Genomic DNA, 23,420 nt, shown 5'->3' with positions numbered 1-23,420 from the left:
CTCTTTTTCTCCTTCATATGCCCACACGTGTGCACCCACACACACAGAAATACCTTGACTCTTCAGAATGTTTACTTCAGTCAGTATGGGTTTGCTTATATAAGTTGCCTAAAACAGGACTTTTTTTTCTGATTTCAAAAACATATATTTTCCATTTTATTTTACTAATATAAATCTGAGACTATATAGAATAGACTAATTAAGATTTTAAGAATAATAATTAAGATTTGACAGATTTTCACAATAAATGTGACGAGACAATAAACGCACAATAACCTGAAGGTAATCTCAAACTCTGTTTGAAGCAGCTGTGTGCTGATGAAATGGTGCTGCATGACAGAACTCAGCAATGCTCAAACATGAACCTAGGGTATTTAAACCATCCTAAAAAAAGTTGATTGATGCTGGTTATATTGAGAGAAACTGTTTTTAATTCTTCAGTGTCTGAAATATCATTCATTCATCACCCTTCAATTGCTAGTGCTACTGTATATCCAGTGCTGCAGCTAGCCAACAGTGAGTAGTACAGCTGGTTGTCAGATCATCTGGTATCCCCATGTCTCACTCATAATAACTCACTTTTTGCAGAAAACAAAAAAAGCAAACCTGGCTACTCTGCATATACCTTACCGGTAACACTATGTGGAGTTGAAATAACAAGATCTCTTGAAATCTGTAAAAATACTGGTGGGACATCCGACTGTAAATGCACTCTAAAATTCGACTCAGAAAAGCTATTTCAAAAGCACTTTATATTTCTACAATATACTGTTAAATGTGTGATCTTGAAACAACTTTCTGGTTTGCAGGCTTTTGGCCACCTGACCATCTATCCCAGCCACCTAAACATCCTTGCAGAACTTCCGCCCAACATGAAGATCCTGCTGCTTCAACACTCTGAAGATGGGTAATTTCTGTTTTACCCTTTTCTGTTTCCCATCACTATTTCCCATCCTTTGCCATGCTGTAAATTCTGTCCTTATCTGCCTCTTGACAGTATAATGGTACATGAGTAAATGTCTGCAGGTCTCACAAGTCATTGTAGATTTAGGCTACAGTTATATCTGGAGCAGAAGGAGCCTGCTGTATGCTTCACCTGCCACCAGAGGGCTGATGGTTGAAAGTACCATATCTGTACATTCAATACATCCATGTCACTTGGAATTTAAGATATTAGAAATAAGGTTGTGAAACAGTGCATAAGACGAACGGGTAAAGGATAAAATGTATTTTTGTGAGTGTTTGTTTGTTTGTTTGTTCTGGTTTTAGGTCAGAACTTTATGGGGCCTTCTATGAGATGACCAAAGCTGCACATCAAAAGGCAAAGACTGCGCAAGTTACAGGTTAACCGATTACACATTCTTAAACTAGTGTTCACAATGAAAAGAGATGTCAGATATCTTAGCTGTATGAGCCATAGCCCTGGGGAATATGGTCCTCATCACACATACGGTGCTTCAAGTGGCAGTGTTGTCAGCATTTAAATGGGGCCAAATGAATTTAATATTCCCATGCAACATTTATCTGCAAGGCAGATGAGAAGCTCTGTTTTAATGAAGACAACGAGAGAGGAAAAGACGACTAAGTGTAGAACAAATCACCTGAATTTCCCTTTGATCTCTGAGCTACTGACCTGGCATGGAACACCAGCTTTCATTAGTCATCACAGGGTATTAGCATACTGTATTAGCTGCTCACATGACCTTCCCTAGGACTAGACTGACGTAAGAAGTTGTAGGTATTGTGGAAATAAGGACCCCAAGCTCATTGCCTGAGAATGAGGTCAAATTCATGAAACAGAGAAGGCGGTCGGGGAGTAAACAAGATGAGACAGAAGAAGAGAGAGGGAGATCTTTCAAAAGGAACAGGGGGAGGAGGGGGTGGAGGTACTCACAGGGACCAATTACAAGGCCTGTATGTGTCTGTGAGTATGCATGTCTGATTGTGTGACAGTTCTGTTGTTGCAGGCACCCTGGCGTGCTCTAGGGTGGCCAAGGTTCCGGTCTGCCCGCAGGCTCTGCTGGCACTAAGGGAGCAAATTTGGGCTTTTGGCCAGGAGACTAGACATGCCCTCCTCAAGGAAGCCTGTTGGCATGGAGTTGAGGGCAGGCTGGAGGCCTCTGAGGAGCATCAAGTTTTTCCCTGGGTATGTCTTGTTGAAACCTCTGCACCTTTCTCACTCTATTAACACTATCCACTGCAAACCTCATAAATATACACACTCCACTGCAATTATTATCATCTCATGTCTCTTCTCGCTTACTGGGGAGACTTGGGGCAGCTGAGTGTTACATCCAAACACGGTGTTGCTGCAATAGATGAGTGTATGAACGTAAACAGGGGTCTGAAACAATAAATACTGCATTACAGCTACTGAAACTCCCTTCTCTTTTTTCTTGTTCCCCTTTACAGCAAAGTGCTGCAGAAGAAATTCTAACACCTCGCTTCAGAGAAATTGTGCAAGATATGGAAGACTACTTAAATCCACTTCTCATAGAATTTGATTTCTCTTGCTTGAGGTGAAGTACTGTGTATGTCATCAGATTCCCCAGTTTGTACGCCACAAAGGCTTTTCACGTTTGTGTTTAAAACAAAGTAGTGCAGCTGGTTTGTCTGTAAATCTCTGTTGGTCAGGTTTGTTCCTCTGTCTGTTACACAAAGCAATTACTGCATGTCTGTATTTCTTACAGTCTGTCACATCTGACTCTATCTAGTTCTGTCTTATGTAAGATAGTGTAGCCCTACTGATCCTCACCTGTCCTTACCTCCCTCAGGCGCTGGGATGCATCATCAGCAGTCCCTGAAATAACCAAAACCAAAGATAAAGAAGAGAAAGGGAGCTCAGCTAAAGGTAAAGCATGTCGGGTGTGAGCTTGCTTGTATCTGTGACACCCTCAGGGCCTCGTGGTTATCTTTACAGTGTATCATCTGAGCCACTATTCTAACATCTGCTGAGATTCCTGAGTATTGGCACCCAATCAGCAGATTTCTATTCAGGTAGGCTGCATCTCTCCCCCCTCAGGCCTGTGATGTTGCTCTTAATGTGATACACTTTCATTTGCAAGCACAAACCAAGCATTCAGTACGTTTACAGGACCAGTGAAGATTATAGTACTACGAATAGACAATATATGAGAAGATGCTTGCACACGCGTGTGTGTGGATGTGTGTTATTCACATTGAGGGGAAATAAATCTGTTTACACACTCACATTGTGATGACTGGTCTTCCGCATGGGGACAAAATGCAATTCCCCATAATATAAATCATTAAATGTTAGGTTGAAGACTGGGGTTAAGATTAAATAGTGGTTATGGTTATTGTTCGGGTGAGTCTCCAGGAAGTTAATGTAAGTGTGTGTAATGTCCCCAAAAGTGATGGAAACATGACTCTGTGTGTGTGTGTGTTTGTGTGTGTGTGTGTGTGCATTAGTTAAATCAGCAGCAGATCCAGGGGAGTATGTGGTGTTGCTGGCGGACAGAAAGTTGCTGGAGTTGCCGTTGGAAGCCTTGTCTATCCTGCAGGAGGAGGGCCTGAGTGTGTCACGAGACTTCTCACTGCAGCTTCTCCACAGTCGCTTGAACAGAGAAGAACCAGAGAAAGGTGCCAGAGACACACATGCAGACAAATTTTAAGAGACGTGTGCAAGCGCTGCCCAGGGATTCCTAACCATTCCCATGAACATGCAAGTTTTACATGCAGCAGTTCGTCTAAGTCTGCTGATCTTGTTTTATTCATAAAATTTAGCCCACGCTGAAGTGACATGTTTTTCCTCAAGAAAACTAAATGTCAGCTAACCACAGAAAATGCCAGGGACTGTAAGGTCGCAAATTGGGTGCTTGTTAGAAAACATCATCAACAATGTTTCACTTGTCTGTTTAATTTGACATTTCATAGTGCAGAGGTGCACAGAGACACACATATGCATGCATATGAACACTGAAATACAACACATTAAGTCGGTGAAATTTAGTTGTTAGTGTAAACCAAAGGCGTGACTAATGCAGTACTTTACATAACACATGTATTATTGGAAACTTGTCAGAATATGGAAGTGCAAATGACTTGGCTGGCTGGCGGACGCACCATTTCAGACGTGTCTAAAACCATGAGGAGAATTCCTGCTCAGCGTTCATCCAGCCTGTTATTACTGCCCTAATTAAACAACAGCCCTCTTTAAATTGTTACAGTACAAATACTTTTTTAACTGCCCAAAAATGATTATCCAAGACCTATGATAATTTCACCCTCATTCCTTTGTTATTTTCTTAAAAGCCTCTTGTCGTCTAATGTGAGACATACAGTCTGCTCAGTGTTTTGTCACTCACTTGCTCATTTTGATTTAGTTGGTATCATCTGAAATATTAAGTTGCAATGAATACAATTCTCAGACAGTCTTCAAAAGTGGGTTCTCACTTTATATTTACATGAGAGATAATGTGACTATGCATTGACAGGTAAAGTCAAGAACAGCAAAGAAACAACAAGATAAGACTTATTATGGAAGAAGTTCTGTGAATGGGCCAAAAAAAAAAATGAAGAATGGTTTGTTATGTGCCTCCTCCCAGAGTCAAGGCTACCATGAGAAACAAAATGTTTCTTGATAAGAAATATAACACAATGCAGTATACTATGCATATAACTGTCTTGTATCCATGAAACATTTTTTATTTTACAGTATAAGTGGATGTTTGCCTCAGGTAATTTGTCATCGTATTTTAGTAAACAAAGACTTGCACTTTTGATTGCAGGCAGCCATCCATAGAAATGCAATTTGTTCAGAAGAGAAAGGTCATCTCACATCCTGCTGGCATGCAGAAGTTCATGCGGACATCCGTGAACGCCACAGCCTGCTTGGCTAAAGTGGATGTCCATTAACTGTGTCCGTTTAGCTGTTCCTGCTGGAGTCATTTAGAGTCATGGCCGTAGATTTGCTTGTCCATGGGTAACAAAAGTGTGGCTGCAGCTGAAAAGTATCACACTCCCTGCTTTTTGAGATGCTGTAGATTCAGTTAGTCCTGCTAAAATCCTGATGTGGATACAGATCTTGTCAGGAAAGAGTTGAAGTTAAGATAAGAAGCAAGCTTAAACTGTAGTCAGTGAGACCCAATAATGGCTGATGTTTTTGACGTTTTGCCTACATAATCGTCCATAATTCACAATGAAGCAAGAAAATGTGTTTAGTCCTACAGTGAATGCCTCAACTATAGCATCATCTGGTGTTTAGTTGAAGTTACTATCATCTTACTCTAATCAGATTACATTAAACAGCAACACTCTGGTCAGAATATCTGTCCTTTGGTGTAATTTCAGCCAAAGTATTTTTTAACTCAGTGTAAAATAACATGACCTATTTTTGGTCACACATAAATTAGCCACTACAGTTACAAAGCTGTACTTCACTACTCTGGTCAGGCCAGTATCACAGTTCTGCAGCTTATTGCATTTTCTGCCCATTTTTCTCTCAAATTTGCGACTGTAAATTACAATAATTGCTAACCGTAAACTATAGTGAACAGTGTTCTGTTGGAGCAGGAAACACATAAGAAATATTTTCACATGGGAGAACAAAAGGATGAGCTTTATTTTAATTAATATTATCCACTCTCTCAGGAGTTTATTTTGAACTAGTACTATGAGTGTTAAAAAAAGAGAAAAATCCAGTTGTTTTTTGGCATTGAGGCTTCATTCCTCGGGGAATTCTGCACATTAATATTTTGTAAAGGAATGAGAAGGGGGTAGATAGAGCACTGAATCTGATGCTGCAGACATTTTTACCTTTTTAAAGGTTGAATCATTTGCATAACTTTAATGAATGTTCAAAGGTTACTGTTAAACCAGTGTGTGTGTGTGTGTGTGTGTGTGTGTGTGTGTGTGTGTGTCACTTGACACTTGCATATACCACAGTCAAGCAACTACAAGAGCATGTGTTTCCTAACGCAGCTTGCGATGCCTGGATTAAATACATGGGTGATGATGAGACCAGAAGTAGTGCTTTTCTCTTTTTTTTACTTTCTTTGTGGACCATCATTACCATAATTTTGACATCTACAGTTTACCATTGTGTCAAGAAGATAGAGTGCCTGAAACCACTTTTGAAAGGGCTATTTGTTATTCTGTGCAGTGTTTTGCATGTATGCACGAGGCAAATTAGCACAAACTATAAAAAGACTGCCTTCAGGTGGCAAATGTTTGCCTTTGTTTGAATGTCTGTTCTTACTGCCTCAGGTTTGTGTGTGTGACCCTCTGAGAGTTGTTGAGTTTTGACCAATAAATTGTGACAAAAATTACACAGAAATCATGAGAGATTTTACATTTGCTGACCTGTCCTCTCGTGAAAAAGCACAGTGATGCACGCTGTACATTACATTACATTACATGTCAGCGTTAATTTGGGCAAATTTGAAAAACTAGTAGTTTTAGCCACATGATCAGCAGGAGACACTGTAAACTGAGGTGCCTTACTTAGCTGTACTGGTAAGAAAGTACTGCTGCTATGTGACCAGTGAGGCTAACTCATCCTTAAGAAGTGCAGCCTGATGACTCATATGAAATGTGATGGTGAAATACTTTATGTGTAGGGTTTTAAATTTCCCAATCTTGACAACATGCCAAGTACACATTGGCCTGTGCTCTATGCATACTGCAGTACAGCGGTTCAGCATGTCAGACCCAAAAATCTAACGCTTCACGTTAATCAACCATAAACTAAAGCTTCAGACAGAAAGCAGAGCAGTTCTGTTATTATATTGTTTGTGAAATGAAAAGGTTTATGAAAAAATTTGCCAGGGCTTGTCGTTAGAGGTAGTCGCTGGTGGCAAGTTACTGAAAATTAGTCATTAGTTACAATCAAGAGTTATTTCTCTCAAAAACAATTGAGTATAAAAGTAAAGTTACCAGGGAAAGTCACTACAACGACAAGCTCACATTGCCTGAACTGCCTCGTGTCATCAGGAGGTCGGGCTGCTTTCAGCCACGATCCTGCAGTTGTCCGCTATTTTCACCAAAGACAAAAGTAAAGAATAGTGAGCCCATTTAAATTTCAGTAATTTTAGTTGTGTTATTAATTTCAAAAAGTAACGAATTATATTTTCAAGTCGCCAAAAGTAGGGGAATAAAGTAAAGCGTTACTTTGTGGCAGCACGTTACTGGTAGCAAGTTACCTTGATCAACAGCTGAACCTTACTGATCCTACTGTATGTAAGTTTGAAGCAAAGCATTGCACTAAAGAGATCAGAGGGTGAGGAAATCTCATTGATTCATCCTCTGTGTACAGTGAATTTCAACAGCAAACTTTGTAGGAATTCAGTCATTAGTTTTCTTGACATAAAGTGTTTGACAAGTGGAAGTTTGGATCTGCTGCTTTGTGACACACAAGTACGTGCTGGCATGGACTGTGGAGGTTTATCCTGCAGCATTTCACATCAACAGATGGGCTATAGCTCTGGCACTGGCGTGACGTAGAATTTAAAAAATCCCAATAATGAATTTACAGCTTCAGTGTGGCTGCAATTAAGCGTCAACTAAATCAGTTTTGTTTTTTTTGTTTTTTTTTTAAAGAAACAGGTTTGAACCAAATGAATCTGCCATGGCTAATGCTTAATCAATAGTCATTACAGTCATTTGCAGGAGATAGTAGATGTTGCAGCCATGAGGAAACTTTTACAACAGTTCTTAAATTTCAGTCATCAATAAATGTCATTGACTTTGCAGATACCGTGTGTGTCCCCCCCCCCCCCCCCCCCCCAGTCCAAATGCTGTGTAATCTACCCTGCAGACAAGTGTGTGTATTAATTCTGCTTCCTGTTTATGGCAGTTGAAAGTGACAACAAGAAGGAGACCAAAGGTGGCAAAGGAACTAAGGGGAAGGGAGATCAAAGCCAAGCCATCAAAGTGGTGAGTTCAGTAAATTAATCTGGGCCTGCCAGATACAGACAGCAGTATTACTTTTACCTGCTGTCAGCACTGGCAATAATTTAAGTTCCTCTCGCCTCCCTTTTAAGTGTGCTTTTTCAATCAATTACATAATGTGTTTTCATAAAGATCCTATTTCTAGGTTCTGATCATTTATCTTCTGTCATGCACCACTTCTATTTTTTTCCACCCGCCTGTTCCCTTTTGCTTCCGTGTCCTTTGCTCTGCCTCCTCTGTCTTAAATTCCACGCTCATATTCTCTCTTGCAGCTGGCATTTACACATGTATGTGTGCTCGACAGTATTTGCATGTGCGTGTACATATATACACTTTATGTTTGAGCTGTCCCTGGTTTAAGCTGTAATAACTTCAGTTTATTCACCCAGGTACCTGTGAATCGTGTGTTGCCCTCGAACACCTTCCCAGTGGACACACGAAACTTCAAGTGTATCTTTTTCTGCTTGTTAAGATCGTTTTTGTTTGACTGCACTCTTTCTCATTGATCATTATTCTTAACATACCTACCCAGATATTGTTGACCCTCACAATGAAGGCAACTTTGGTGAGTCAATGTCACGTATTCAGTCAGTTTTTGAGGAGAATACGCATTTGTATAATTAAAATAATTGTCTATTGGAGTGGAAATGTCCTGCACTGGGGCAGAAAAAAATACATGTTAATGATCAGTTAGAGTGCTGTGCAGCTGTAGCTGCTTTTATTTTATGTTCTGTATGGGTGGTGTGTTTTGGACTCAAGCATAGGAGTGCTGGGGGTGCGTTTGGGATTAATGTTCTCTGCAGACTTTTTGTATCCTTCTACCTTTTGCATTATACTATTTTACAAAACCTCTACTTTTGTACGAGTCAGATTGCAGCTCCCAGTTAGCATCTCAACTTCAGCAAGTGGAAAGTTTCATAATCTTTCTGTGTTGTTGTCGGTGTGGCATAGATGGGACCAGTCTGAGCATGAGGATGAAGGAGATTTTGGAAACCTACAGCCAGCATTTTACCCATCTGTGGGAGGGCCTCATGGGCAGCAAACAAACGGCCAGGTTAGATCTTTTAAGTAGAGCAAAACAATGCAGTGCAGCTTGTCTTTGTTTGGTCTTTGAACTGAGCACATTGAGAACCAACTGTGTTTGTGACATTGCAACACACCTGCTCATTTCTACACTGCTAACCCTGCCCCAAATATGCACCCAGCCTGTCTGAGATGGAGCAGCTGCTGTGCAGATGCAGTGCATTCATTTACCTGGGGATGGAGCGCTTCATGGCAAACATTCCACCTGGCAAACTGGCAGCCCTCAATCTGTCTGGTACTGTATACCCATACACCGCATTTTCCCTCCACAGCTTTACATAGGACCCAAGAGCTTTTTTACTTCAATGATTGAGTGTTGTTTTTAAAATGTTAGAGGTCAGCATTAAAAATTGACAGCATGCTGATCATATCAGTATGAATACTGCTGTATATTAGTGATGGGAATTCCGGCTCTTTTAAGAGAGCCGGTTCTCACGGCTCGGCTCTCGTTCACTTCAAGGAGCCGTTTCATTCACAACTGAACAAACAAACACCAGCAACACACAAAGTACGTACTTAATGTCAAACACTAACCTGTGTTTACTGTTAATTACACCAGTCTATTGTCTGTTTATTGTCAGCAAATAAAATGTCAATTGGGGTTGTTAATACTTCACTTGGTTTTGCTCAGGCTTACTCCTGTGACTCCATTACCACTAACACTGCACGAAGGCCCTCTCCAAAAAGTCCAAACGATTGATACGAACGTCAGTTTGTGTCATCTCATATCTTGAGCACCTGTCGTCCTACTAATGTACCAGATTTCATGAAATCACACAGCATCTTGCGTGTAACGCATGTGAAATAAATACTGTAATGAATGAATGAATGATTGAAATCTGGAGCAGCGCTGTTTGCGGATTATGTAAGCAGTAAATGGAGCAATAGGCTTAATCTCTTCAAACACATCAATCTTTCATTCCCTCAGTGGTTATATATAGAAATATCCCTGTTCTGCAGTGAGAAACCAATGAGGTTTTACTACTGGATCACTGCTACAACACTTCCACAACTTCACTGAGAGAACTGAGAAATGAATTTCACTGCCTTTCAATCAAACCTAATGATTGACAAGATAAGCATTTTCAGACATATTCACTAAATCATTTGAATCATCCTGGCCATTGTAATTCAATTACAATCAGAACACAAGAAGACTCCAAACCTGTCCCCCTCTTTTCAGTCATTAGACAGAGCCGTTTCTGTCCGTCAGCCCCAAACATTTCAGCTCTTCACACCTTCTAAGCTATTCCACAAAACATGCATGGCTTCATCTTCATGATGCCTTTCCCCTCTGTCACCAGCAAACAAAGATTTTCTGAGGATGGGTGAACTTTATCCACTGTGATTGGCAGAGTGTCAGGTTGGTCTTATGCATTGCTCCAGGCCAGACATATGTGCCACCCGCTAGCCTGCCGTTAGTGCTGCTAACTATAGTGTGACTGACACTGAGGTCTGAATTGCAGCTGTTACTTCACAACACACCAGATCGTTTCTACCTAATTGGCTGCCTGGATATGATTAGGTGATGGCAGCTTTGTTTTTATCCGAAAAAAAAGGGTGTCATGCGGTACATGCTGCCCCATCTGTACTCATATCTGGGAATCGTGTTACTTTACCACTGTGTCTTTATCCTGTTTGTGTAATAATATTACTTGTCACCATGGGTCCTTGAAGGACAAAGCTGGATGACTGTAACGCTGCTGTGACAGTGACTGGATGACTGAGACTCACATCAGAGCGGACTGCCGTTCTGGCCCCAGGCAGCTGCATATCATAAGGGGGCAGCAGTGTCCTGCTTCAGACACAGACACGATTGTCACCGTAATAGCTGTAAGGCACTGCCTGTCCAATAGAGAAGATGGTAGACGACCTTGATGGCGCACACCTGGTGTCAGACATAAGCAGCAGTATTCTCACACCTACAGGTCTAGCCCAAGAGCTGATACAGTAAAAGGCTGTTTTTTTTCTCTATAGATAGACTGTGTTGAAGTAGCAGTGTTTCTACCTGTTTGGCCCTGTGGCATGACGTGAAGTGTTTTCCATCCGTTTGCTTCTTCTCTTTCAGTAAAGTCCACTGAGCGTCATCTGATCTGTGAAGGCTAAAAGGGCCAAAACATCATGTTTTAGTTTATAGAGTTGCAAACTCTATATATTTTTCTACCTGCAAAGTGTAGCACTTCTTTCTTCTGCCTGAAAGTGATTCCAGGAAATTATTGAAAATGACTACAACCAGAAGTGGCAGAAAAGGCTAAAGGTTCCCACTTATACTCATGATAAATTCAATCATTTAACTTCATACCAGACTTCAGACTTGACAGAATCAATAAAAACTTGCAACTCAGCTTGGACTTTAACACCAGTGACTCATGGCTTCACTTAGACTTGAGCCTTTTGACTCGAAAATAGTTGATACCTTCTCCAGAAGCTTAAAGATGAAAAAGTATGTTACTTAAAAAGTATGCCCTGAACCAATTCATTTACTGTTATTCTTTCCCAGCAAGCTGACACTTAATTCCCCAGATCCACTTTTTTTGAAACAATCCTGAACAGAAACTTAGCCTGAACATTTGAACCAACACAAGCTCCACGTCACTCCCCCTCGCTCTCCGCTGCACTCATGCCCTGCCTCCAAGCCCCTCCTCCCTGCAGCGTCTGCATGGCTGCCCTGACAACCAGTAACGTTAGCCTTAGCATCGGAAAAAGCTAACTCTGCCCAGCTGCTACATCACAGTCGCTAACATACCGTACGCGCTGCAGAGTGTTACTGTAACAATCACCATATTAGCTTTCTGGTTATATTGATGATTGACAGATGTCAGACACAGATGCTCCTCTGGCTGTGGTTGTTTTGTGTCGGGCACGGTGCAAAAAATATTTAAACCAGTTACATACTGCAGCTTTAAACATTAACATATATTTAGATCACTTTCAAATGTAAAGTTTCTCAGGAAAATGGCTTGGGCGTACAGAATATTGTGTGGAACTAATAGCAACACACGTCCAGTACAGTACCTATATAAAATTCTCATAACTGTTTTTTTTTTTTTTTTATATATATTTTGCTTTTCATAGCAAGTTTTTAGATAGTTTCACCTTTAGCCTCATTGTTTCGCACGACTCTGCTTCATAATGTATTTTTTAGTGGAGGGCTTTCATTTTTCTTCTTGAGTGACCAAAAATGAATTGGGTGTAATGTCCATATTTTAAGCTAAATCAGTATCTAATAGTGTTAATACTTAATATGTAATACTAGTACCTTGTCATTTTAACAAACAAAAATAATACAATTGCTCGGATACATCAGCTACAACACAATGAATCTTTGAAATAGACCTCCTGGGAAATTATCTTCAAAGAATACAACAAAAAATACATTGTGGAACAAAGGTTAGGCTTGAGGTGATGCAGGACTGGGCTTTGACACTGTCGTAAATGCAGAAATAGAATCATCATCCTTATTGAAAGCACCTTTGATATTTTTTCAGCCCCATTTTTCAACAACATTCTGTACCTCTTCCTTTCACGCCATGGTTCTCTCTTTCACTCGTCGTTCTTCCCCAGCACACACTGGCCTTTACCTCCTGTAAAACATAACGTTCAGGTGACAGATATCGGAGAGCAGCTCACGTTTATGGCAGAACATGATGGACGTATACAAGGCTGTGCTGTTTGTGCTTCATTTGGAAATGTATATGAAAAAGCCAGAGGCACAGGTGCAAGCAGTGTTTATTTTTTCACTAAGGCACCTCATTCTGTGTGTTGTGTATGTTGTTTGTCAGGACTTTTATGTATATATACAGCTCTTAGCGAATGGTTGACTTTTAGTTGAAGAGCTTTATTTTTTCTGTTGTCAATGATGATGATGTTTGCTGTCCTCAGAGTGCCGCATGGCTCTGCTTTTCGACCTGGTTCAGAACAATGCCAGTGTTCTCCGCCAGTCAGACTTCGACATGCACAAAAGGTAGACAAAAATAGCTTTACTGAATGAAGTTGTGACTCACTGACATTGGCAGTATTTCAGCTTCTTGGTTGGTAATAGAAACAGGGCTTCCCCTCCCTCCGTCTCTTATAATGTCACTGTTTCTGTCCTTTCCCATCTAGTGCAGGACGGCGTTCCCTGGAGAAACCCCTGGAGACCGCTCTGCTGTTGAGTTTAGCTGGTGTCGGCTGTATTGTCCTCAACCAGTGGCACAGCAGCCCGCGACAGAGCACACACAATATGGCCAATGTTCTAGATAGTAGGTGTTGGACATATGTTAAAAACAATAATGCTTTGGTATATTTTTCAATACTTACTGATAGCCTAATACATTATAATTTAGCCTCTTATAACATTTACTTTTTTTCCTGTGGGTGATATCACTCACACTGTCTCCACATGTTGCAGATCTACTGAGGCTCAGACAGACCAGCGGTCAGACCATTCAGGCCTTAAGGAGAGGGGACCGTTCAGAGAAACCACGTCACAAGGCAACAGGATCATATGGTACCTCTTTCATCCTACCCGCTACCTCATTTTACCTCATATTTGCATTTGTATTGACTGTAAATACATCAAGTCCATGTGTTTTTTTATGGGTGCATCACAGACACCCACACCTCTCTTTTTCTGTAAATGAGGCTTCTTTGCAAAGAGGAAAAAAACAAACATCAATCAGAATCATTCAAATTATGAATCCAACTAAGCTGGATTTTAATATAACCCTCAAATAGAATTACGTCTGTGTCTGGTTTCCCTCTGCAGATCAAGTGCTCCTCAGTGTCTCAAAGGGAGATGATGTTCACCACAAAGCGACTCTCACACCATCAGCCTTCACCTGCATTCTTTATGGACTCCCTAACTTAATTCTCACATAATATACTGTATATCCTCAATATTTCTCACTTACACTTCACAGCTCAAGATGATTACAGGCGTGCATGTGGTTAAACATTTCACCAGAGATGATCCTTGTTTCCTTACTTCTGTTTTCAATTACTGCACCTGACTACCCAACTACTGATTTCATACTTTCATACGTTTTTAATATTGTTTTTACTGTATACAGCAGACATTAAGATACAGTATGCAACATGCTTGGCTCCACAGGATAAGACTAAATCTCTGGGAGAGGGGAGCTTGCAGAGATTCACCCTGTATGTGTCTTGAAATATTAAAAATAACAATGTTACTGCTAACATTATGCTCACAAGTTATACCTCTGCCTCGCAGATAGCACTCAATATATTGTGTTTATAGTGTGAACTGTGTTACTATCACACTTTACCAAATGGAATGTGAGAAATTATTTCAGGCTGAATGAAGTGTTGACCAGCAGCCCCGCTGTTACAGAACAGAGAGGGTGGAATCCTACAACGAAAGAACTGGGCTAGAAAACGATGGCAGTGATGCAGCTTCAGCTTGAAGCTCTAACTAAAGTTCTGTTATTGCTTTGTTTTCTTGTGTAAATTCACTCCTTGCCTCACCTTGTTAATTGTAGCTTTCATAGTAGTCTGTCCAGATATAGCCTCTTGTTGATGGTATTTGCTACGGTTCTGTTGTCTCGTCACATGAAGCCAACTTTGAACCCGAGAAATTTCAAATGTTGACCCCACAGTTGAGGATGCACCTATTGTTGAAGCATGCTGTGTCAAACTGGGTCAGGTAGACCCCCCCACCAGACCTCTCTTTCATTGACCCAAATTGCAATTGTGTTTGCTAATTTTAATTTAGAGAACACTTTTATCCAACATTGCAGTGAAAGCGTAATCCTTATTTCCGTTGTTGTACCGCATGAATGTTAATTTCATAAAAATGTTCTTACTGTAAGAACTGTGTGAGGTTTTGAATTCTGTCCTATTTATGGTAATTAATTCAAACTTAGATTAAAAGAGAAAGTGGGGGCCATTTCAATGCTTTGAAGTGAAGAAGTGAGTTCAATGAGGAGATAGATACCACAGTGAAGTCATAAAGCTAGGTTAGCTTAGCGTATCATAAAGACAGGAAACTGGAAAACAACTAGCCTGCATCTGTTCTTAGGTAACAAGATCTGCCTACGAGCACCTCTAAAGCTCACTAATCAACACATTATGTCTTGTCTGCTTAATCCATACTAAAACCAAAGAGAGAAAGAGTCTGGTACATAAGACCGCAAGGCTTTGGTTTTTGTATGAATTAAATAAGATATAAAGTGGTGATTAGTGAGCTTTGGAGGTGCTGGAAGGCAGATTTTGTTACCTTAGATTTGTATGGACTCAGCCAGTCTCAGACGTCCTGTCCTTAGCAACATTCAGATGCATACAGCTGAATTGAGATGTTGCCCCATGTTCCCAATTAGACACTGATGATGAGCATCTCCTCCAGCAGTGCTGCAGCGGTGCTCATACATGCGGACAACTGTACCCTTTGTAATTGCTGATTATCAAATAACATTTAAGAAATTATGGTCTCAGCTCATGTCTGCATCCCTGATGCCTGGACAGCTTGTTCTTTAATTGATGACATTCAGAGCAAGCTGCTGCATACCACTGTTCTTGTTTCCCGTCTTCTGATGAATAACTGCTGCTCACTGTATGTCTCAGCAGCTTGTTGTCTTCACCCAGGGACAACTTGGCTTTTCAGCCCTGTGGGCAGCCAACAGATGTCTCTCTCAGTCACTGTTGTGCGCCCAAAATTCAACTCACGTCTGGTTGGATCTCAACTTGAAGAAGCCATCCATGCTTAAACAGTGTATGTGTAGAGGTATTTACAGTATATACTGTGGGCTGGATTTGGTTTTTCAAACGATGACATTGCTCTAACTATAAAATTTAGCTTGCTTTCTCATCATCAAAGTAGATTTTTAGCCGAATCAGTGAATGCCCCTCTGCCATTAATCAGTGAGTTCATCAAAATAATAATCTAATGGTTTCATGAATGTGCGTATTGATTGGTGTACTGTAGATGAATGATGGCCTGGTGAATGATTAAATCAGTGGCATGTAGAGCACACTACTGCTACTACACAACACTATTTTCAACACATTCTTACCAAAGGATTGACGTTCATGTTCTCAACGACACATAGTTGTGTCTGTTTTAAGCACGGGGAAGGAGAACCACAGCCAGAGGATGTCCTTCTGCAGCCTGTCGTATGACCTTTGTATGCACTGTATGTATTCAAGTAGGTCACTGAGAGCTCTCCGCTGTGCTGCAGACTTATCACGCACTGGATGCAGTAGAGGCCCAAGAGATTATACTGCTGTGTCTTTAGGATAAACCCCATCATCAGAAAGCATCGCGATGATGATGTGATTCTGGATGGAGTATCACTTGGGAAAATATTAACATAGAAGCAGGAGATTGAGGCATTGATATGTAATGAGACCGTTGTTGTGCTCAGTGTCCGGAAAAACGTGACTCTGCATTAATCTGTGAGTGATGACATGCAGAGGATTCACAAAATACTTCACCTGCATCTTGCAGAGCTAAAGATCAAGTCGTTAAATGTAGAATGCATCCAAACGCTCGCTCGCTTGCTTTTATGAGGGAGAATTTGCAAAAGATGTCCCTGAACAGCCCCTTCATCCTTCTCCTCTCGTCTACTCCAGAAACCTGAAGCGACTCCATTCACATTCACACAAAACACAGAAAGTAACACATCTCACAAGCTGAAAACCAAAAATGTGCGACATCTCCACAGTAAAATCATTGGTTGAGCAATCAGTGAGTTGACAAGATCATCCCGACTCCAAAGCGAAGTCTCATGTATGTTGTTCACTGCACATGAAGCTTCCTGTGAATGTCTTATGGGAGGTAAACTTCCCACTCAATGTTCAGCAGATCTATGGCTCTGACCACGAGTCTCTGGAGAGACTGGCTGGATTACTCTCTTCCCAGTTCAGGAGAATGAGTCGTTTACTTGATGAACAGCCTGGTGCCCTCATTCATTCTGATATTCCCTTCTGGTTTTTGGCCAAACCGATGTAGGCTGCATGAAGTAAAACAAAGAAACTCTGTGACATAAAAGATATATTAACAGAAAGACCTCAAGGCCTCATGTGTACTAGACAGTGCTGTGCAACACATCTTCCTATACATCCACCTTCTGGGCTCCCATTTCCAGACGGGGTGAGCACATTGTAATACATAGCACCATATATTACATGAGTGCCCATCTGCAGAGCCAGGAGAGGTCCAAGAGGAACATGCTTTAAGCTGGTTCACAATTGACATTAATGAAGGATGATGTTGGGTTACTTTGATAAATAAACCCTAAAACAATCTGAAAAACAAACCTCTAATTTCTACGTGTTACATATTCTCATATTGCAGATGACACCCACCATGCATTTCAGTGTAGAGCAGAGAGATGCACAGAGGAGGAAGCTGTACCAGTAATGGTTTCCTGGCACTGAAGGCTCTGAAGCCTTTTGAGCAGGGAATTTACACAAATCAGCGTGGAACAAGTGCAAAGTGACAGCAGCTGCCACCATGCATGCATTCACACACACAATGCCACATGGAATGAACAGTTAATCAGCTGGCCTTTGGCTCATGACCAATCTTTCCACAAAATTTTATGCCGTCTGAATGGTCACTCCCATTGTCACACCCCCTTTTAGCCAACTGGCATGAACACAAACACACACCTCCCCACACACACACTTGACCTCCATGCCAAATTTCAGCCTCCTAGGGTGTAAACTGACAGCAGTACTTCTCTATGACAGTAGGATTATTTGGCATTCACTATTTCTAATCTGTAAAAATGTACATATACATAGTTGGGTTTTTTTTCTATTCTGTGTCTTCTAAACTTTTATATTGTTATTTTTTGACCTCTTATACCACTGTGTCTGCTTTTTGTAACCTGCTGACTGTAACGACTAAATTTCCCCGGTGTGGGATCAATGAACTCGTATCTTCATCCTCTTCTTCTTATCTTGCTCATTTTGATGCATACAAAAGAAATAGCCAAGAAATAGTCTGGTGCATGTGTATCCATAAAACCATAACTTCCTATTTTTATATTTCAGGGATCACCAAAGTCTTTAAAATAAATACAAAGTGAAAGACCTCAATCAGCCCAGTAATGATGACCAGCTTTTTGCTCTACCGTCTGCTTGAGGAAAGCAAGGTGAGATAATAGAAACACGTCTTGTTTGTGTAAGCATGGGCTGCATAATCAGAGGGATGCTGCATGTCTTGCAGTGTGTGCAAGCGCAGGAATACAGAGTGAAGACAGTACAATATCTGATAAGATGCATCATTTTCAGCATGTGGAATGCTAATATCTGAGAGTCCTCATGCTAGGTCTAACAGCCAGTGCTTGCAATCCTGCCCACACTGTGTCCCTGTGCCTTCAAATTTAAAGTCATGTTTGCCTGGCTGATTCTGCTGTGTTTTCTTCACATAGATTTCACCATCACCCACTTTCTCAACCACGCCACCCAGACCATACGTGGGCACTGGATGCTGCATTTAGGCTAGCGGCAGCGAACAGTGTTGAGCTTCATGTCTGTGACGCACAGCCATTCTGACAAGCAAGGCTGATTGATGTAACCCAGTGAAGTATCCACAAAAACCTCTGCTTCTCTATTCAAGGCCTGACCGGTCTGGCTGCTAACCATGGATGCCCAGACAAAGCGCTGATTTATGGTAATGCTTTATTTATCCTTGGCAAAGTTTGGGGATTTGTTGTTTTTCATGCTACAGACATCTTAAAAGTCACTTGTTTTTCTGTCTGGTTTTGCAGACAGATGCTTTTAGTTTTGTTTTTTTTTTTTTCTAGAGCTCATGCTGCAGGCCAGCCTACATCTTCAATCCATTAAAATCACTAAGTGGCTTGTTGCCCTACAAGGGAATAACTTTCATGTGTGTCGATTCAGTGCACTTGTGCCGACTGTGCATGCAGCCTGTTGCAGTTGCTCCTGTTTGTTTTCTTAGTTTTACTTTTTTTTTTTTGCTCTATTCTTTATTATTACTACTTATTACATACATGTTTATCTCTTCTTTCTCTTCTATATCTCTTCCATCTCTTCTATTTCTTCTAGTCTTTTAAGGAGCACTGTAGCAAAAATGATAAAAAGTATATCTGATTCTGATTCTGACTGAGAGAGAGAGGTGGGTCCTTTCACTTTAATTATCCACTCATTTTTTTTATTTATTAATTTGGTGGCTAATGTTGATGTAAGCAGAGAAGCCAAGATAACTGGTTTTTATATTTCCTTTGTTCGACCTACATGAGACTGGACCTGAAGTAATGCTATGACATTTAACGCCCACACACACACATACACACACACACACACACACACACACACACACACACACACACACACAGCTGACAAAGCATATCATAGATCCTAGGCTGGCTTTGTAGATCTTGTTTCTTCTGATGAACAAATGTACGTACCCTCTACCCACCTGTTTCACAAGCTTTGGTTTCAGTAGTTTAATGGAATTGTAGCTAATTCTGCATCTGGTTTGAAACTCTCTGTGCAGCTCATTTGATCAAATTTGAACTAAATGGTCCAGTAATGTCCATCTGTGGGTGGTCAGAGAGAGTCTCATCAGTCAGCATAGTCTTTATATTTTTGCACGTGGTGTCCTACACCTGCACTATGCATCAACTCTCTTCTGAAACAAAGCCGTCATTGCTCGCACATGGATCTTCTTAGTGATGGTCCTTTCTCAAGCTTCTGGCAAGTGTCCTTAGGATGAGTATAGCGAGGGGTCGGCAGTCAGACGAGACTGTACAGTTGACCTTGCTCCACTCGTGCCTCTGCTGCCACTTGGATGGTGAGCTAGCAGGTGAGTTCTTCAGATCTATTGTCACTGTAAGACAGCTACTTTTACAAAGTCGACAAACAGCCTTATGTTGCTGCAAGCAGTTTTATCTGCGGTGTATCTGCTCTCTATTGTTGTCCTCCATTTTTAATGAATATCTTAGTCTACTGATGAGGCTTTGCTGTACCTGTATCAGGTCTCTCACTTCGTTGCGTGACCCTGTCAATCTGTTTAGTAGGACTGAGTGTCTCGCAACTGCACTTACTGGTAATTTCTGGCATTTCACTCAATACAAGTATTACAGGCTGAATTAGGCAACAATCACATTGAGTGTTAGATGAACACTGAAGCACCTTTTAGCATAGCAGCTTTTGATTTAATAAAAAACACTATTTATTTTGAAATGGCGTGATATTAGTGTTGTTTTAGATGGAAACCACCTGATGAAACTGGACTACAGCAAAAAATGGTGTATATATATTATTATTTATTATTACTTACACGCACACACCGTATGTGTGCACATGTGTGGAACTCTCAAGCTCGATGCTTCTGGGGGGGTTTGGTTCCAGGCACTTTGCCATAATGACACTCATAGATTTATTGAATAAAAATCCCAAGGAACTTACTGGGACCTTTCTTCATATTGTACTCCCTGAAATAATCCATGTCCACTGGCATATTGACCAAAACCTTACCTCTTCTCACTTTGAACCAAGATTTAGGCTCTTCACATGCAGTCTCCATAGCCACAATCATATTATGCATGCTAAAAAAATTCAATTAGATGGAATAATCATATCAGAACAACAAGGATGGCAGCTTGCTCTCTGAACACACGCACTTTTATTGATTTTATAATTGAATGTGTTGAGAGATGATGCGGCCAGGACGTTTGTGTTCTAATGAGACTAAAGTAGCTCTAGTCATTATGTGTAAGACCACAACATGATCCACTACAGGATGATGGCCCTGAGACTTCTATATGCCCGGAGGGGGGGGTTGTGCAGAGCCTTGTTGTTTCAAGCTTCAGAAATGCTTCAGAAATGACCACAGAGAGTAAATCAGTGTCAGCACACTCAGTTATTCTACCACAGTGTGTGCTCTTCTCTACTCACATGAGCAGAAGAATCAGAAGAACTGCTGGATAACCTGAGAAATTGTATACTCTTACTCACCATAACATTATATATTTGCACATCTTTGGAATACACCAAAGCAGCAAGATTTGCAAATTACATACTGATTTGTAATATCGTGCAGCTTCTATCTGAGCAATGGAAAGGAGCAATAATTTGTTGGTTGCATTCCTTGGCGTTTTGCACTTACAAAAAAGGAACAATACATGGGCACAACATTTTGCAATATTACTCAGAAACATCTTGCATGGGATGAAACAGTCGTGTTGCCTTACATCTGCTCTAGGTGTATATATACACTTATGTAATGCTAAATGTTTTTTTGTTTTATTCTATTTATGTTAAGCGAATGCAAATACATACCTGGCAAAACTCATGTGTGGTATCTGAATTGCAAATCCAAAGTGTGACACTTTACTGGTGTCCCTGAGCACGGCACTTAAAGCTCTTATATGTAACAAGTGTTGCTGTTTTGGGATGCTTCCAGCTGTGGATGTGAGGAAAAGCATCCCTGAAAAAGTGCATTCATACCTCGCATAAATACATAAATGTTAGCACAGCGGCTTCTCAAAGAGCAGCAAATTCGAAAGATAAAACACAACTGACTGACTGTGATATCAGAGGGAAGATCTATTTACAGGGGAGATTGTGAAGAAGTGGTAAAGGTCATATTCCAAAGAGCAAGAAAAATGCAGATGCTTACTGTGGTATACAGACAGGCTTATATCCTCTCAACTCCCCCTCTCCTATGTATCTCCCTCTGCTACACCATTCCTTCGCCTCTTATCAGCTTTAGTTCCCTTCCTTTTTCCTCTTCTCCAGCTGTCCTTAACAACCTCATGGTATTCAGTAGGCTCTGGCATTTCCACACAACACCGTAACAAAAATGGATCCATTTTGCATCAGATTTACATTCCCCATAACAACTTATCACACTCAATTTTCTGTGAAGGCTCTGCTGTGCTGCAGGTAGTGGTGCAGGGCCAGGTTTGCACGTCTGGGTACATCTCAAGGACCCATTCACCTCTGAGATTATAAAGTTATGCTGTACATTGTTCCATTATCTCAGCATGGCTGTTGGTCCTCTGGTGTCACAGCAGTAAACTGGAACAATCAGCAGGCACCATCCCAGGTGTATGCTTTCACCGCAGTTTGAATGTCCCTGGTTTGTTATAAATATAAAATCTTTTTTGTATTTTTTTTAAGCCAAAGTGGCAAAATTTTACTGTTGCAGCTCCCCAGAAGTGGATATTTTCTGTTTTTCTTAGTCTTCTATGATAGTAAAAAAAAAAAAAAAAAAAATCATCAGATTTCAGATTGTTTGCTGGATTTAACGAGACATTTTAAGACATCATTACGAGCTCTGAAAACTTTAGTTGGGCTTTTTTTTTTGCTATTTGCCAATATTCTGAAGACCTAGTAATTTAATTCTTTCATCATGAAAAGTATCTCAGATAAACTGCATGTGTATTCATGTTAGCACGCTAACATTTGCTCACTGGCACTAAGCACACAGCACAGCTGAGGCTGATGGGGAATGCAATTTTTTTTTTTTTTTTGCAGGCACTTGGTCATAAATTGATGTATCGCGGAAATAAAAATGTTAACCTGATGGTGGCCCTAGATGAAAACTCAGGGGATCACCAAAGCCATTACAGTTTATCCTTTAGGGACCCCAAGAACAAATTTCACAGCACTATCCTGGGTACATTGCAAGTGTAGTGAGAATTATTATATTCACATCAGAAAGGAAATACATAAATGTAAAGAGCAATAATGATGATGTGGTTTGAGGACACTGACGATGAAGTCAAGTCAATCCTGACAGTCCCCCTATAGAAAGAACATTGTTATCATTTCCATAAACACTGTGGCCAATGTGCATCATCGCCATGTGCAGGAAATTGAATGTACAATGCACTTCATCTGTTGTGTTTGGACAATTCAAGGAAAGATCAGCTAATGGCTCTGCTAGGCTTCTTTGATATTTTCAAGGCCAAAGCTCTTCCTCTTTATTTTCAAAGCTTGCATTAAACTTAGTTTCCAAGCACATATGCCATGTCAGCTCCACATTGTGCAGACATCAAACATGTTCAAAATGTTGCAAGGGTACTCATTTAGTAACTAACAACAGCCCATTCTGAAGTTCATGCTCTGTAGTATTGAGAAATGCTGGAAAGCTCAATCTGTATTCCTGCCGCATTCCTCTCTTTAAGCCTTCTGGCTGAAAGTCTATGGGGAAGTTTATTCTGGTGCTTGGAGGCAAAGGGAGCAGTAATTGAGTGAAATAATTACAGGACATTTGCTGTGTGGATGCTGTTTGGCTTCTCAATGGCCGTACCTTCCTTGTAAGTTCTGAAAGTGAACATTTTCAGACAGAACACAATAATCCACAGTACAATAGGCACATCTGCAAAATGTACTCATAAATAATACAGAAATCATCCCTGCAACTGTTTACTCTCTTTGTTCAAGATTATTATATCATGCTTCTGAATGATTACATTGTGCATAGGGCAAGAAAGAACCAATAC

The 23,420-nt window shown here is 40.7% G+C and overlaps 1 protein-coding gene across 1 annotated transcript in view; it reads left to right on the top strand.

Annotated features, from left to right (window-relative positions):
- cfap46 (cilia and flagella associated protein 46) overlaps positions 1-16,057 on the top strand; it is a 59,572-nt gene extending 43,515 nt beyond the window's left edge. Inside the window, exons 45-59 of the mRNA XM_076743202.1 lie at positions 810-907; positions 1,270-1,343; positions 1,968-2,146; positions 2,413-2,519; positions 2,775-2,860; positions 3,448-3,603; positions 7,817-7,896; positions 8,301-8,361; positions 8,444-8,471; positions 8,852-8,965; positions 9,117-9,229; positions 12,877-12,958; positions 13,099-13,235; positions 13,385-13,483; positions 13,742-16,057. Of these exons, the coding sequence (XP_076599317.1) occupies positions 810-907; positions 1,270-1,343; positions 1,968-2,146; positions 2,413-2,519; positions 2,775-2,860; positions 3,448-3,603; positions 7,817-7,896; positions 8,301-8,361; positions 8,444-8,471; positions 8,852-8,965; positions 9,117-9,229; positions 12,877-12,958; positions 13,099-13,235; positions 13,385-13,483; positions 13,742-13,854 (1,527 nt within the window). The 3' untranslated portion in view covers positions 13,855-16,057. The remainder of the gene's footprint in view (positions 1-809; positions 908-1,269; positions 1,344-1,967; positions 2,147-2,412; positions 2,520-2,774; positions 2,861-3,447; positions 3,604-7,816; positions 7,897-8,300; positions 8,362-8,443; positions 8,472-8,851; positions 8,966-9,116; positions 9,230-12,876; positions 12,959-13,098; positions 13,236-13,384; positions 13,484-13,741) is intronic.
- Positions 16,058-23,420: the final 7,363 nt, after the last annotated feature.

This window comes from Chaetodon auriga, chromosome 11 (assembly GCF_051107435.1).
Source record: "Chaetodon auriga isolate fChaAug3 chromosome 11, fChaAug3.hap1, whole genome shotgun sequence".
NCBI lineage: Eukaryota > Metazoa > Chordata > Actinopteri > Chaetodontiformes > Chaetodontidae > Chaetodon > Chaetodon auriga.
This window is presented reverse-complemented; position numbering and strand designations above follow the sequence as displayed.